This window comes from Rana temporaria, chromosome 10, assembly GCF_905171775.1.
Source record: "Rana temporaria chromosome 10, aRanTem1.1, whole genome shotgun sequence".
Taxonomy (NCBI): domain Eukaryota; kingdom Metazoa; phylum Chordata; class Amphibia; order Anura; family Ranidae; genus Rana; species Rana temporaria.
Genome location: NC_053498.1, coordinates 12665266 through 12682240, shown reverse-complemented (window position 1 = coordinate 12682240; position 16975 = coordinate 12665266). Strand labels below are relative to the sequence as shown.

The 16975-nt window shown below is 40.3% G+C and overlaps 1 protein-coding gene across 3 annotated transcripts in view; it reads left to right on the top strand.

Annotated features, from left to right (window-relative positions):
• Positions 1-16975, top strand: part of LOC120916334 (B-cell receptor CD22-like) — a 91973-nt gene that overhangs the window by 7828 nt on the left and 67170 nt on the right. For 2 of the 3 annotated variants that reach the window (XM_040327242.1, XM_040327243.1), the window contains exons 2-5: positions 1208-1315; positions 3137-3499; positions 8678-9040; positions 14748-15101. In XM_040327242.1, coding sequence (XP_040183176.1) covers positions 1261-1315; positions 3137-3499; positions 8678-9040; positions 14748-15101 — 1135 coding nt within the window. In that variant the 5' untranslated portion in view covers positions 1208-1260. The remainder of the gene's footprint in view (positions 1-1207; positions 1316-3136; positions 3500-8677; positions 9041-14747; positions 15102-16975) is intronic. The other variant, XM_040327244.1, reaches the window with a different exon arrangement.

The window sequence follows — 16975 nt, the reverse complement described above, 5'->3', positions numbered from 1 at the left end:
GTCATACACAAGTAGGGTCCAGGTACAAGCTGAAGGTCAAGCCAGGTGGTCAGGAAGCAGAAGCAGAGTTCTGAAGCAGGCCAAGGGTCAAACACAGGAGATCAGAAAGCGAGGTCAAGGCAAGCCGGGTCACAACGTATAAGCACGGATCAGGAGACAAGGTCAAGGTACACAGGAGACTGAGGCCCCATACACACGATAGAATTTATCCGCAGATACGGTTCAGCGGACCGTATCCGCGGATAAATCCTCTCTAAGATTTCAGAGGATTTCAATGCGATGGCGTGTACACACCATCGCATTGAAATCCGCGCTGAAATCCTCTGCCGATGACGTGTCGCGCCGCTGTCATATAAGGAATTCCACGCATGCGTCTATTCATTACGGCGCGTGCGGGGAATCCCTTTGGACGGATGGATCCGGTAAGTCTGTACAGACGAGCGGATCCATCCGTTGGAATGGATTCCAGCAGATAGATATTCTGTGCATGTCGACAAATATTTATCTGCTGGAAATCCATTCCAGGGGAGATTTATCTGCGGATAAATATCCGTTGGCGTGTACACACCATAGGATCTATCCGCAGAAACCCATTTGATGGGATTTATCTGCGGATAGATTCTATGGTGTGTATGGGGCCTCAGGAGATAATCCAGCAATGAGCAGCTCCAGCAGCAGGCTTAAATAGACCAGGAAGTTAGTCATGTGATCTGTTCAGGTTACAAGGAGGAAGTACCGCCCACCTTAGTCACGCTGTGCACCATGGCGGCCATGATTGTGTTGGGCGGAATTGCCAGTCCTTCTTCAGCCATTTCCCTGACAATATAGCTGTAAGTGGTTCTGTGCTGGCAGGTTATTTTTAATGTGCTAAATGATAAACGATCCTTTAAAAATGTAAAAGATTGTACAGTATGCATTGGATCAGTTAAAGTCTATGTCAAGGCTAAACTTTTCTTTGTAGGTTAGAATAGAGTGGGGGAAGGGTTAGACCTCCTAACAGCTTCTTACTGCTATCTGAGACTTCTTTACAGAGATTTCCAGTGAAAGACAAAACGAGGCAAACTCTCCAACAGCAACGCAGGAAGAAATGATGAAGTTTGTAAATAACTCGCAACTCAATTCTACCGTTTGAAGATTTTTGCCAATATGTAAAGATGTTCCTCTTGTATTGTAACTGATGACTAATTAGGCTTTCATCTTTCTGTAGAGAAGTAAATATAAGTGAACCCAAGAAAAGAAAGAGAAACAGAACTCTGAATAATGAAACCGGCGTCCTGTTATTTGTTAGGATACATTTTCATATTTCTTCTTCAAGGTAATATAAATAGAATGAATAGTTTCTTATCAATTTCCAGCATATTTTTATGGCTATGTTTTAGTTTTTTCTACATTTTTATTGAATTTTCACATTGTACAGCAAAATGTAAAACAAAAAAATAAACAACATAAATAAGGAAAAAATTATAAGACTTTAGTTTGTCATGTTAATTAGACCAACCATGTTGCCATTTAATTTGTTTGTCTGAGCTTCTGGCAAACAGTCGAAACCAAAGACCTAATGCATTGGTATAATATGAAGGCTCAAAACTAAGGCCTGGTTCACACCTAAGCATTTTTTTTAATTTTGCAGAAAAACACTACAGTCCATTTAACATGGCTTCCTATGGGTCGCGTTCACATCTGTGCATTTTATAGAAAGCGCCAGGGACCAGCAGGTTTTGTTTTTGTTTCTATACACTTCTATACACTACATTACAGGTCTTGACTTCTGGTATATTAGGCCATAATTTGTACCCACTTGAAGAATATTGTACTGAACAAGGTTCACTCTCACATACTCTTTCGAAGATGTATTCCCACTTAGTTTCACCTTCAGAAGACTACCAGTTACCCTTTCTGGGTAGAACTTTTTCAAAAGGGCAGCGCACCAACATGACCCCCCTTTTTCAATAACTTTTATCTTTATTGCCGAGACCCGACAATTCATTACAACTGCAAACAGTTTTAAATTACTTTGCTGTGGGACTGTTCTAAACACGGGAAAAATGCGCCACTTTACAGGCATACTATAGACATTTAGCTATAGAAATTTAAAGGAATATTTCACTTTTATTGTTTCACTTTAAAGGGGTTGTAAAGGTACAATTTTTTCCCCTAAATAGCTTCCTTTACCTTAGTGCAGTCCTCCTTCACTTACCTCATCCTTCCATTTTGCTTTTAAATGTCCTCATTTCTTCTGAGAAATCCTCACTTCCTGTTCTTCTGTCTGTAACTCCACACAGTAATGCAAGGCTTTCTCCCTGGTGTGGAGTGTCGTGCTTCCCTCCCTTGGACTACAGGAGAGTCAGGACGCCCACTAACACACAGCTCCTTTCTCTATCTTCAATGTAGAGAGCGTACTGACTCTCTTGTAGTCCAAGGGAGGGGGGCGAGCACGACACTCCACACCAGGGAGAAAGCGTTGCATTACTGTGTGTAGTTACAGAGTGACAGGAACAACACAGAGATCGCTGTTCCTGATCTCTAGGAACAGCAAATCTCCATGTTGTCCCCTGTCAGAATGGGGATCTGCTTTGTTTACATAGGCAGATCCCCATTCTGCCTCTCTGTACCGCTGGTCCACCGGGCACATGCATTGGCTCCTCCTTTGTGCAGTGGGAGCGCGCCCACACTATCTATTGCATGAAGCGATATAGGTACGTCGTTTCACGCAATAGAGCCGCTCTGACGCAGTACATATTCGGTATCTCAGGTGGATATTGGATGCATACATTTTAGAAGAAGTTTTTATACCCCACAACAACAGTGTAGCACTACCTTAATAATTATCAGAATGTATAATTGTTGGGGTAGTTTGCCAGCACATTTAAATAAAAAAAGTTAATCAAGGATGGTATGGCACCTCCAGACAACAGCAGTGGCAACCAAATAATCATTAACGCTTTTTAAGGATCTTGCCACAATATGGATATAAAACAAGTACACAGTCACTTTTCTAAGATGAACCTGTTTCATGAAGGAAAAAAAAACATGACCTGTAAGCATTGTTATTAGGCTTGGCTTCAATTCCTCGCCCATATTATCTATGATATCTTTTACACTGATGTGGAATTATCTCTGTTTTTGTTTCTCATAGCGGTGTCATCAGATGAGGACAGAAAGAAATGGTCCTTCTCATTTATAGACTCCATTAAAGCACAGAAGAATTCTGATATGTCCATTCCCTGCACATTCACTTCTCCTAAAGACAGCAAGAACATCAATCTGATTTGGTATAAGTACGATGTTTCAGGACACCCCCAGGTCTTCAATAGTAAAGACCCCTCTCGGGTTATAGAAGAGTACAGAGGACGGACAAGTCTTGTTTCTACAGGAACAAACAACTGCACACTGAGAATCAAGGATGTGAGAGAGACAGAATGGTTTTATCCAGGAATAAGTGAAGACATAAATTCCTACAGCCTTAATAACAGCCAGAATGCCATGGTCAAAGTCACAGGTAATGTTGTATTCCCTTTATTGAATTACACTAATGACAAAGGAATGTCAACACAGTGGCAGTTAGTAAGAAAACTCCTTCCATCCATCTCATGTTGTATAAAAAATGATCTGTAGAAGTAGAATGTGTTCATAAGAAATCTCTCTCTCCATGATCACCTCCAGGACTTCTCCAGAGCCTCCCCCATTCTCTGCAACTCTTTACCCCAACCCGTTCCCCAATCTCCTGCTCTGTCCACATGTAAATGATCCCTGAAATCTCATCTCTTCAGAGATCCACCTCCACCCAACAACTGAACTTTTACATTCTCCGTCAGTTTTCTCCCATACATTTGTTACTTTTGTACCACTTGCTCTTCACTTTTACATTGTAATTACTCATGAGCAGGGCTCTCTTAAAGCTCTTGAAGTCACGTGATCGTGACGATACGCGTCGGGATTGGTAGGCAGGACACACCACAGCATCTGACGAACGGACATACGAGTTCGCCGCTCGTAAGGATTGTTGCAGAGTTCCTGTATCTATATGTGAGTTTTAACTTTTGTTTTTAATAAAATCGGTTTACATTGCTGACTGGGCTATACTATGGGTATGTTTCTTTCACCCCTTTCCCATTACAACGCCACCTGAGCGCTCCACCTGAGCTAATGAGAGAGGGATAGGAGTTACCATAAGCCCACAGCAGCTGAGACAGCGTTACACACTGAAAAATCCTGGGGAGATCAAAACAGCCAGCATCTGAACCCTGAGAATTAGTGGAAAGAAGCAGAGGAAAGATAGAGGGACCGACGAGTACGGTACTCGTGGATATGAGTCTGAGATCTCTCACTCACATGTGAGTGCACTCCCACCCGCCAAGATCCCAATTGCTAATATCTTTTTTGTGACGGTATTTCACCATCAGCCTCTTTTTGTCTTTTTGCTTTGTTTTTTCATGTTAAACATTGGATGGAGATTTACATGTGTTATTTGTGGACTGTAACCATCTAGACCAGTTTGACCTGGACATATTGTGGTCAACTCGAGGTGAGCAGCTGGGTTCACCAAAGGTGTTTACATGTAACTTTGGTGTTGGCTCAACTATCCTATTTCACCTATATTACGGATCTAAGGGTCTCATATATACTTCCTTCAGACCTTTTTCCCTGTACCTTTTGCATTTTCATTTTTTGATTTTTATTTTTACACAATACCTGCACCGTTGGAGATTAGGATTTATCTCTGTTTGGAGCACACTAATACACGGCAGGACTGCACTGGATCTGGACCTCCTCAGAGTGCAGATTTTTTCATTAAGGACTATCCTTGTATTGGTTTTATTGCTATATATGTCTTATAATACTGTTTTCACTAAATAATATTTTCACTAGTCACTTATAAATATTACCGCCCATTACATACTCCCTGCCCCACACTTTACAGCGCAAGTATTGCAATTTAATCTTTCTATTGTATCTGTCCTGTCTTACTTTCTTTGCATTGCACAAGCTTTTTATGCCAAACAATTCCTGTATAATAATACAATTGTGTTCAAAATAATAGTATGTTTAAAAAAGTGAGTAAAGCTCAAAATCCTTATAATAGCTATTATTTCCATACATGCACATACATTGAGAACACTGCACAGTCTTAACAGGCTGGTAGGAGAAACCAATTCAGACTAATTGCTACCACATGTTTGAGCTCTTTAGAAAAGTACAGGCATACCCCCACGCATATAACACAATGTTTACTATGAAGCCTCGTAGACACGACCGAGGAACTCGACGGGCGAAACACATCGTTTTCCTTGTCAAGTTCCTTGTTGGGCTGTCGAGGAACTCGACAAGGCAAGTTTCTCCATTCCCGTCGAGGAAAAAGAAGACATGCTCTTTTTTTGGCTCGACGGGATTCTCGACAGTTTCCTCGTCGGAAAATGTACACAGGACCGGTTTCCTCGGCAAAAAAAAAATCCCAGCAAGTTTCTTGCTGGTTTTTGCCGAGAAACTCGGTCGTGTGTACGAGGCCTCACAAGTATAAAAGTCTATATAAATATTGTCACTTTTTCCATATTTAGAAGGTATAAATATTTTAACCACTTCCAAACGGCCGTACGTCTTTATACGGCCTAACTTTAAAGATTGATATCTCGGTAACGGCAGCAGCTGCTGCCACAATCGAGGTATCCATCTTTAGTGTCAGCGGTTCTGTTAACGATAACTGCGGTCTCCGCGTCGTATTCGCCGCGAGATCACCGTTATCGGCGGCGGGAGAGGGCCCCCCCCTCCCGCCGCTCTCCCGCACCCTCCGCCGCTTACTGGAGCTGTCGGTAGCGGCGGAGGAGATCGGGACCGTTCGGCAGCTGAGCGGGGACGAGACTGAAGGAAAAATCTCCTTCGCCCGTCCCCATAGCTCTGCTGGGCGGAAGTGACGTCAAAACGTCAGTCCCGCCCAGCCTCTTAAAGAGACAATTTTTTTTTTGTCATTTGAAAAAATTACAGTTTCAATTTTTTTTTTTTTTTTTTGCATTTTAGTCTAAATATGAGATCTGAGGTCTTTTTGACCCCAGATCTCATATTTAAGAGGACCTGTCATGCTTTTTTCTATTACAAGTGATGTTTACATTCCTTGTAATAGGAATAAAAGTGACACCATTTTTTTTCCAGTGTAAAAAATAATAAAATAAATAAAAATAAATAAGAATTATTTTTTTTTTTTTAAAGCGCCCCGTCCCGACGAGCTCGTGCGCAGAAGCGAACGCATGGCCTTGTACACACGACCGAGGAACTCGTCGGAAAAGACACATTGTTTTTCTCGACGAGTTCCTTGTTTGGCTTGTCGAGAAACTCGTCAAGCTTTCTTTGTCAAGACCAAATCTCCTTGTTCTCAAACGCGGTGACGTACAACACGTACGACGGCAGGGCAAGTTCGATTCCACTGGCACAACTCTTGGGGCTGCTTTTGCTAATCTCATGTTACTGCGTGTTAAGTAAAAGTTTGGTGAGAGTTCAGTCTGTTACAGTGTGACAAATGTGCTATCTCCATTACAAACGCTACTTTTACCGAAGGTGCGCTCCCGTCTCATACTTTATTCTGAGCATGCCTGGGTTTCGAAGCATACACACGAACGTGTTTCTCGTCGAAAACCAGCCCGACGAGGAACACGACGAGGAAATTGAGACTCCCGGCGAGGAAAAAGAGAACTTGTTCTCTTTTTTCCTCGTCGAGTTCCACGACAGTTTCCTCGATGAAAAACGTACACACGACCGTTTTCCTCTGCAAAAAAGCTCTGCCACCAAGTTTCTTGATGGATTCTATCGAGGAAAACGGTCGTGTGTATGAGCAGGGGGTGGGCTGGGCCGGGGGGCAGGGTGGCAATTGCCCCCCAGGCCGCTCTGTCGAGGAAAATGGTTGTGTGTATGAGGCCTCAGTAATAGCTTTGCTTGGGCTTATGAGGAGATTGACATTGGGGATGATTTACTAAATGCAAATTGTCAGTTTATGTTGCAAGGAGATTTTCCCCAGAGCTTAGTGAATGTGGTGAAAATTCACTTTGCAAAGATTGATTGGATGAAGAAAGTCAACAGAGCTTCATCTCATTTACTAATCTCTGGGGAAAATTCACTAAAATATGACTAAAACTATTGAGATGACTACATCGCGACTAAAACTAAAATGACAATTTAGTCAAGAGTATGACTAAAGCTAAATTGAAAGTTGATGTCAAAATTAAGACTGGCCTGTAGTGCATGTTCAAACCTAAATACCATAAATAATAACATATTCGATTTTTTACTTCATCAGTATGTAATGAGTTTGTAAATTGTGGAAAAATACTTAAATAATGCATTACAATTTAACTACATCCATTAGATTTTAGATGACTAAAATTTGTTTTTAGTAGACTAAAATTATTTTAGTTGACTAAAATGTACTTCAGATTTAGTCGACTAAATACAACTAAAACTAAAACAATTGCAGAAGACTAAAATGGGACTAAAACTAAAATGCAATTTAAGTCAAAAGACAAAATGCCGCGTACACACGTCCGTTTTTTGGGTTCTAAAAAATGACGTTTTTAAGGGTCTAGAAAAAAACGATTTTTTTTTCAACTTGATCATTAAAACGGCCTTGCCTACACACGATCGTGAAAAAAAAATGCTCTAGCAAAGCGCGGTGACGTACAACACGTACGACGGCACTATTAGGCTGCATTCACACCTGAGCGTAGAGTTTTGCGGCGTTTTTTACCGCGATTTGCTGCGACAAAACGCATCGTTTTTTACCGCGATTTTGTACAGGTCTAGGGTCACCAATGTAAAACGCCCAAATACGCTCAATTCGAGCGACAAAAAAGGGTCCAAAACTTGTTTGGGCTTCAGGTGTTCGGCGTCAGGCGTTTTGTAGTGGAGATGTAAGCCATCTCCATAGAGAATAATGTATTTTTTCCCCTCTAGCGTTTTGGGGCGTTGCGCTTCAGGCGACAAAACGCTCAGGTGTGAATGGCCACTATAGGGGAAGTTCCATTTGGATGGCGCCACCCTTTGGGCTGCTTTAGCTGATTCCGTGTTAGTAAAAGACGATTCGCGCTTTTCTGTCTGTTACAGCGTGATAAATGTGCTTACTCCATTACGAACTGCAGTTTTACCAGAACGAGCGCTCCGTCTCATAACTTGCTTCTGAGCATGCGCGTTTTTTTCACGTCGTTAAAGTCCACACACGACAATTTTTTACAACCTTAAAAACGACAACGTTAAAAACATCGTGAAAAAATAGAGCATGTGCGGAAAAAAACTGGGCATTTTTTAGATCGTGAAAAATGCTCTGAAGCCAGCACACGATCATTTTTAATGACATAAAAAAAAAAAAATGTTGGAACCCGAAAAACGGTCGTGTGTATGCGGCATAAGACTAAAACGAACTCGAAATTTGCTGCCAAAATTGTATATGCTCCAGACATAAATAGTAGAGCGGGGACAAATTAATCCTTAATACTTTTTATTATCTTACTACAAAAAGGCACTTCCTTTTTTAAATTCCCCAAGATGATCCTCTTTCATGAAGCAAAAAATAAAAATAAAAGACCCGTGTACCTTACAGTATATGTATCTTCCTTGGTTATAGTCACCTTCCATTATTTGTCCCTTATTATCTATGATATATTTTACACAGAATTATGTCTGCTTTTGTTCTTCATAGTGGTGTCATCAGATGAGGACAGAAAGGAATGGTCCTTCTCATTTCCAGACTCCATTAAAGCACTGAAGAATTCTGATGTGACCATTCCCTGCACATTCACTGCTCCCATAGACCTCAGTGAGGTCAATCTGGTTTGGTTTAAGTATCAACGTATAGGATACCCCCAGATCTTCAATAGTAAGGACCCCTCTCAGGTTATAGAAGAGTACAGAGGACGGACAAGTCTTGTTGATAACGGAACAAACAACTGCACACTGAGAATCAAGGATGTGAAAGAGACAGAAGGGTTTTATCCAGGAATAAATAAAGAGATAAATTCCTATGACCTTAATAACAGCCAGAGTGTCCAAGTCAAAGTGACAGGTAAAGATGTTAAAAAAAAATGTTAAAATATAACTAAAGGCAATGATTTTTTTTTTTTTTTGTGACAAGCTGGTGCACGGCAGTGACTGTGAAGAGGAATTTTATTTAATGATTTGGAGACACTGTCATTTCTCTGGATGCACTTCTTTCTTCTTCCTTGTTTTTTTTTTTTTTCAGAGACTTTGATGACATAGCGAACCAAAACTTTATATACATACTAGCTGAATACCCGGCGTTGCCCGGTCTTCCTATCTTAACCTTTTGGGGAGGAAAATCATAGTAATATAAATATACCCATCTTTTATATAAGGGTGTAGGTAAGGGTTAATTTAACTGTCATATATTTTTATTTGGCATATAAGTAATATGTGTACCAGGTATTATTGAAATATCTCCAGGCGTACAGAAGTTATGTGGGAACATACATTTCCCATTGATTTGCATGGGACTTTAACCACTTAAGCCCCGGACCATATTGCTGCCTAAAGACCCAAGGGGTTTTTACAGTTCAGGACTGCGTCGCTTTAACAGACAATTGCGCGGTCGTGCAACATGGCTCCCAAACAAAATTGGCATCCTTTTTTCCCCACAAATAGAGCTTTATTTTGGTGGTATTTGATCACCTCTGCGGTTTTTATTTTTTGCGCTATAAACAAAAATAGAGCGACAATTTTGAAAAAAATTCAATATTTTTTACTTTTTGCTGTAATAAATATCCCCCAAAAACATATATAATTTTTTTTTTCCTCAGTTTAGGCCGATACGTATTCTTCTACCTATTTTTGGTAAAAAAAAACGCAATAATCGTTTATCGGTTGGTTTGCGCAAAATTTATAGCGTTTACAAAATAGGGGATAGTTTTTTTGCATTTTTATTTTTTTTATTTTTTTTACTACTAATGGCGGCGATCAGCGATTTTTTTCGTGACTGCGACATTATGGCGGACACTTCGGACAATTTTGACACATTTTTGGGACCATTGTCATTTTCACAGCAAAAAATGCATTTAAATTGCATTCTTTATTGTGAAAATGACAGTTGCAGTTTGGGAGTTAACCGCAAGGGGGCGCTGTAGGAGTTAGGGATCACCTAGTGTGTGTTTACTAGTGTAGGGGGGTGTGGCTGTAGGAATGACATCATCGATCGGGTCTTCCCTATAAAGGGAATCACCCGATCGATGCGCCGCCACATTGAAGCACGGGGAAGCCGTGTTTACACACAGCTCTCCCCGTTCTTCAGCTCCGGGGAGCGATCGCGACGGAGCGGCTATAAACAAATAGCCGCGCCGTCTTCCCGGATCGCTCCCCGAGGGGACCCGACCGCCGCAAGTCGCGGGGGGGTCCCGATCGGACCCCCCACCCACGTCTAGGCAGGGACGTACAGGTACGCCAATGTGCCTGTACGTGCCATTCTGCCGACGTATATGTACATGCGGCGGTCGGGAAGGGGTTAAACAAAAACCCCGACCCTCACAAATGGGGGTAGTTAAGGGATAAATGAACTATCCTATAGTTTAAGTGGACATATAAGTAACATGTGACCAAGTGTTATCGAAATATCTACAGCCGTTTGGAAGTTATGAAGTAACATGTATTTCTCATAGAGTTGAATGGGACTTTAAAGAAAAACCCCGACCATGGCAAATGGGGGTGGGTAAGGGTTAAACCACCTATCCTATGTTTGTTGCTGACATATAAGTAACATGTGTGCCAAGTTTCATGTTAATATCTTTAGCCGTTTGGACGTGATGCTGGAACATACATACATACACACATACATACATACACACACGTTGAGTTTTATATATATATAGATATAATTCCAATGTTCAAATTCTAATCTGAATTGTTGACACTATCACATCAATGTATTTTGTGTTGATCATTTTTATGACAGTGCAACACCCTTTTAAGTGTATTTGTGTTATATAATATGTTTTTTTTTGTGTGGGTAATAGTAAGTGCAGCTGTTTTGATTTTTTCATTTTATTATTTGTCTTTTAAAAATGTTTCCTTAGGAATTCTAGGTTCTGTGACAGTTCTGAGGTTTAATTTCTAAATCTCTAAATAAATACAACAATTGGGGGACAGTTGGGAGCTATGGGGCTTATCTCCTAAATCTGTCTCTCCAATTAGTTTAGTTTTTCTTTGTTAATGTTTTTTTTATCTCCTTCTTTATATATATATATATATATATATATATATATATATATATATATATATATATATATATATATATATATATATATATATATATATATATATATATATATATATTTTAGAAATATAGGATGTAATGCTCAGGAACCCTTAATCCAATGAAAATGAAGGGATTGTATTGGACTTATTCAATAGCACCAACATGCTGCATTATTACTAGGGATGAGCCGTACACCCCGGTTCGGTTCGCAGCAGAACATGCAAACAGGCAAAAAATGTGTTCGAACACAAAGGGCCTGGTAATGGACTAAGGGGGAACCCATGCAGTTTTTTTTTCAATGAATTTTATCTGTATTGCTGGGACCCGGCAATTCATTATAGCGGCGAGTAGTTTTGAATTACTTTTTCCTTTAGAAATTTCATTTTGTGCAGGGACTGTTCTGAGCACGGGAAACATGCGCTACTTTACAGGCATACTATAGACACCCCCCAGGTACAAAATTTTAAGGAATATTTCACTTTTATTATTTCACTTTAAGCATTATTAAAATCACTGCTCCCGAAAAAACGGCCATTTTTAAAACTTGTTTTTGCATTGATACATGTCCCCTGGGGCAGGACCCAGATCCCCAAACACTTTTTATGACAGCAACTTGCATATTAACCTTTAAAATTAGCACTTTAGATTTCTCCCATAGACTTATAACCCCTGGGACGTCCTCGACTTTGTGCGGTAATATCTGAATGATGCCTGCAGCTACAGGCATCATTCAGATATCACTGTCTTCAGCCGGCGATTCTCTGCATGATAAGAACGATCAAAACGGCAGTTCCACCGCTTGATCGTTCTTATAGGCAGCGGGAGGGGACATGCGGTGCTCCTCCGGGCTCTCCCTCGCCATCTGGGGCCCGGAGAGTGAATCGGTCGGCGCTGGCTGGGAAGCATAGACCTCTATGACCGCCGGAGGCCCAGGAGCGACGTTATGACGTCACGCCCACTACCGCTAAACAAAGCCGCAATCGTGGCTGTCGGCCTGAGATCGGTGAATTTTTTTTCACAATCTCATGCTTGTAAGCCTGGAGGAGAGATGTGGGGTCTTTTTGACCCCACATCTCTCCATAAAGAGGACCTGTCATATGGATTCCTATTGCAAGGGATGTTTACATTTTTTGTAATAGGAATAAAAGTGATCAAAAAAATAAAATGTAAAAAAAAGTGTAAAAAAAATAAAATTAAGTAAAATAAAAAAAATAAAAAAATAAATTTTAAAACGCCCCTGTCCCCGATAGTTCGCGCGCAGAAGCGAACACACATTCAAGTCCCGCCCACATACAGTATGTAAACGTCGTTCAAACCCCACATGTGAGGTATCGCCGCGTGTGTTAGAGCATGTGCAACAATTCTAGCACTCCTCTGTAACTCGAAAATAGTAACCTGTAAAAAATGTTAAAGCATCGACTATGGAGATTTTTAAGTACCGAAGTTTGGCGCCATTCCATGAGTGCACAATTTTAAGCATGTCATGTTAGGTATCTATTTACTCGGCGTAACATCATCATTCAAATTATACAAAAAAATTGGGCTAACTTTACTGTTTTGTTCTTTTTTAATTCATGAAACCGCTTTTTTTCCCCAAAAAAGGTGTTTGAAAAATTATTGCGCAAATACCGTGTGAGAAAAAAAGTTGCAATGACCGCCATTTTATTCCCTAGGGTGTCTGCTAAAAATATATATATAACGTTTGGGGGTTCTGATTTATTTTCTAGCAAAAAAAAATTGATTTTTACATGAAGGAGAGAAGTGCCAAAATAGGCCCGGTATGGAAGTGGTTAAAGGGTGTTCCGCGGCTTTTCCCAATTATCCCTCGAACACCCCAAATTGTTCGCTTTTTGGCGAACGGGCGAGCAGACAATATTCGAGTCGAACAGATAGGCCATCCATAATAATTGCAGAAAGTATTTGTTATTGTATGATAGACTTCCCAGTGCTGAAGACACATGTGGTCAAAGGTTTTATCAAAAAAGGGATTTACCCAATAATGTTTATTGATATACAGTTAAAAATTCGATATATAAAAATTAGGACTGTGCAAATTAACTTTTAATTAATCGATTAATCTTAAATTTTTTTGATCGATTAAAATGATTTTGGTTGGTACTCACCTCTCCAGGCTTCTGGGCCTTCAGGGAGTTCCGTCGGAGATCCAGTAACGTCACGGACACCGGCGGGGCTTGCCGTGTCTATCTGAAGGGCTCCTTTGCTGTGCCTTACTATCTGCCACACGCAAGGGCTGTTACACTTCCCTCTATCACTTCCCTCTATCAACCTGGGATTCTACAACCATCCACTGGGAGTTGTGATAGTTCCCTTCATGGGACATCTACATGCCGACGGACTGATGTTAACCCCTCCTCATCTGGATTCAGCAGTGGCATCGTTGTACACATTTTTATACCAGTATCATACTTAGCTACATGTTTTTATGACTGCTTTTGGTACCGTTTGGTATTACTCGCACCATTTTTACAGTTTATGTAGCTACATCGATTTTATCTCCAGTGCAATATTTATTTGGTGACCTACTTGAAGACTATAAAAGTTTTAATGCTATTCCCATCGAGCGCTGCCTTTGTGTGTTTTTTGTATCCTTCTATCCATTTTTCCAGTGGTTGGTACCTGCACTGGGAATCAGCCTGCAAGGAGATCAGCTAAAAGTAGTTGGATCTGTATGTGCGTTATAATTAATCACAATTAGTCGACTAATCGATTAAAAAAAAACGATTAATCGAACAGAAACATTTTGATCAGTAACAGCCCTATTTTTAATTCATGAAACCGCTTTTTTTCCCCAAAAAAGGTGTTTTAAAAATTATTGCGCAAATACTGTGCGAGAAAAAAAGTTGCAATGACCGCCATTTTATTCCCTAGGGTGTCTGCTAAAAAAAATATATAATGTTTGGGGGTTCTGATAAATTTTCTAGCAAAAAAAAATAGATTTTTACATGAAGGAGAGAAGTGCCAAAATAGGCCCGGTATGGAAGTGGTTAAAGGGTGTTCCGCGACTTTTCCCAATTATCCCTCGAACGCCCCAAATTGTTCGCTATTCGGCGAACGGGTGAACAGACAATGTTCGAGTCGAACAGATAGCCCATCCATAATAATTGCAGAAAGTATTTGTTATTGTATGATAGACTTTCCAGTGCTGAAGACACATGTGGTCAAAGGTTTTATGAAAAGGGATTTACCCAATAATGTTTATTGATATACAGTTAAAAATTAGATATAAAAAAAATCCATTCCATTCCATAGGTAACTTTTGACTACGTTTTCCTTCAGCACCCCAAAAGTCTATTATACAATGACAAATACTTATTTCATATAATGAGCTTCTCAGATTTTTTAGTATCTCCATGGCTTTCCATTCATAGGCAGGCAATTTGTAGTAGACTAGACTGTAGTTTGCTCACTTCTACCACTTACAGTAGATGAATTGGATATGTTTTGATAGAACATATATATATATTTTCAACATTTGTTCTTCTCTCAGGTTGCTCTGATGACAAATCATGTGAGGACTGGAAATTTACATTCCCATTAGTTATTTTTGCTGTAAAAGGTTCCTGTGTGGACATCCCCTGCACATTCACCCGTCCTGAAGATGCTAAAGATTATAATTTCTTCTGGTACTCAAGAGATGATCAGGCCAAAATCTTCAACAATAAAACCCCGAATGATGTGGCCGATGAATACAAAGGACGGACATTTCTTACTGGGAATACAGAAAATAATTGCTCCATAAAGATCATCAATGTGGAGAAAACAGAACGTTATTATCCAGGAATAAATATTGATATCAATTCCGATAAACTCGAAAATAGATATGTTTTAGTGTCTGTGACAGGTACTTATTTAATAATATTCAACAGTCCATAATGTAAAATATTCATTCAGGATTTGGTTTACAAAGCCATTCTTACTTAAAGTGTCAATGTAACAATAGAAGAAAGGGATCTCATGTGTTGTTAAAGTGAACCTGTCATAAAATTAGAAATGTTGTCTGTGAAGGTTTATTGATCCCCCTCCGCACTCTGTGCTTCCTTCCACTGGCCCCTATGTGACAGCAAGACATGGTGGTGATAGAGGTTGGTTTAGGTTGGAAAGGAAGAGGAAAAGACAAGGGAAGCACTCCCCTAGTGTAAAACCTCCTTTATTTTGACACAAAAAGAAAAAACTATTTAGATGCACTCAAGTTGTGCTACTGCCTGAAGAAGAAAGCCACACCCCGAGAAACGCTTTTCAATATCCATAGCATCTTGGAGTACACAGACTTGTGTTCTGAGACCCCCTCGACACATTGGTCTGGCATTTACAGCCGCCTCGGCTCCACACCGCACCACCACAAGGTTCAGTGCTTGAGTTGCGGGACTCTCCATCCTGAGTCCCTTGGCTCAGAGCCCCAGGCTGCAGGCGGCGCACATTGTGGATCAGCCATTCAGCTTGGTGGATGGGCTCCATTTCAACTGTGACAGGCGTGTTGTTACCTGGAACCATGTGAGTGCATTTTAACTGCTTGCCAACTAGCGTACGACTATATACGACGACAGCATGGCACGGACAGGCAAAGGACATATATATACGTCCCCTTTAAGAAGCCGGCATTGTGGGTGCGTGCGTGCGCTGCCGGGAGCTCCGTGACTCCGATCACAGGTCCCGCTGACTCGCTGTTCGTGGCCATAACTGAGATCGTGTCATGGGGAGGAAGAAGGGGGAAATGCTTATGTAAACAAGCATTTCCTCAGTCTTCTTAGTGACAGGACACTGATCACACCTTTCTGTAATAGGAAGCTGTGATCACTGTAGTGTCACAGTAAGCCCATCCCCCCTACAGTTAGAACTCATCCCTAGGCACACTTAAAGGGCCACTAAAGGATTTTTTTTTTAGCTAAATAGCTTCCTTTGCCTTACTGCAGTCCTGGTTTCATGTCCTCATTGTTCGTTTTTGCTCTGATGTTGCTGTAATTCCTCTCTGTTCTGGACACTTCCTGGTTGTCTGTTTCCTGATGACCACAGTACTGGGAGATTCTAGTTTCATTTTCCAAACCATCACTGCTCTATGGCTCTGTACATGCACAGAGGCAGGATAACATGCAAAAACGAAACTAGATGCAAAAACGAAACTAGAGGTACATTATATGATTGATTTTTATCTATTTTTAATCAATTTTAAAAGGAATCAGTTAACTATTATGTCTCTATACCCTGTAAACAGTCATTTAAGCAAAAAAAATGTTTTTCCTTTACAACTCCTTTAACCCCTTCAGCACAACCTAGTGGTTAACCCCTTCACTGCCAGTGTAATTGTCACAGTAATCAGTGCATTTGTATAGCACTGATAGCTGTTAAATTGACAATGGTCCCAAAAATGTGTCAAAAGTGTCCGATGTGTCCGTCATAATGTCGCAGTCATGATAAAAATTGCTGATCGCCGCCATTACTAGTAAAAAAAAAATATTATTAATAAAAATGCCATAAATCTATCCCCTATTTTGTAGACGCTATAACTTTTGTGCAAACCGATCAATATACGCTTATTGTGATTCTTTTTACCAAAAATATGTAGGAGAATACGTATCGGCCTAAACCGAGGAAATTTTTTTTTTATTATATATTTTTGGGGGATATTTATTATAGCAAAAAGTAAAAAATATAGTTTTTTTTTCAAAATTGTCGCTCTAATTTTGTTTATAGCGCAAAAAATAAAAACCGCAGAGGTGA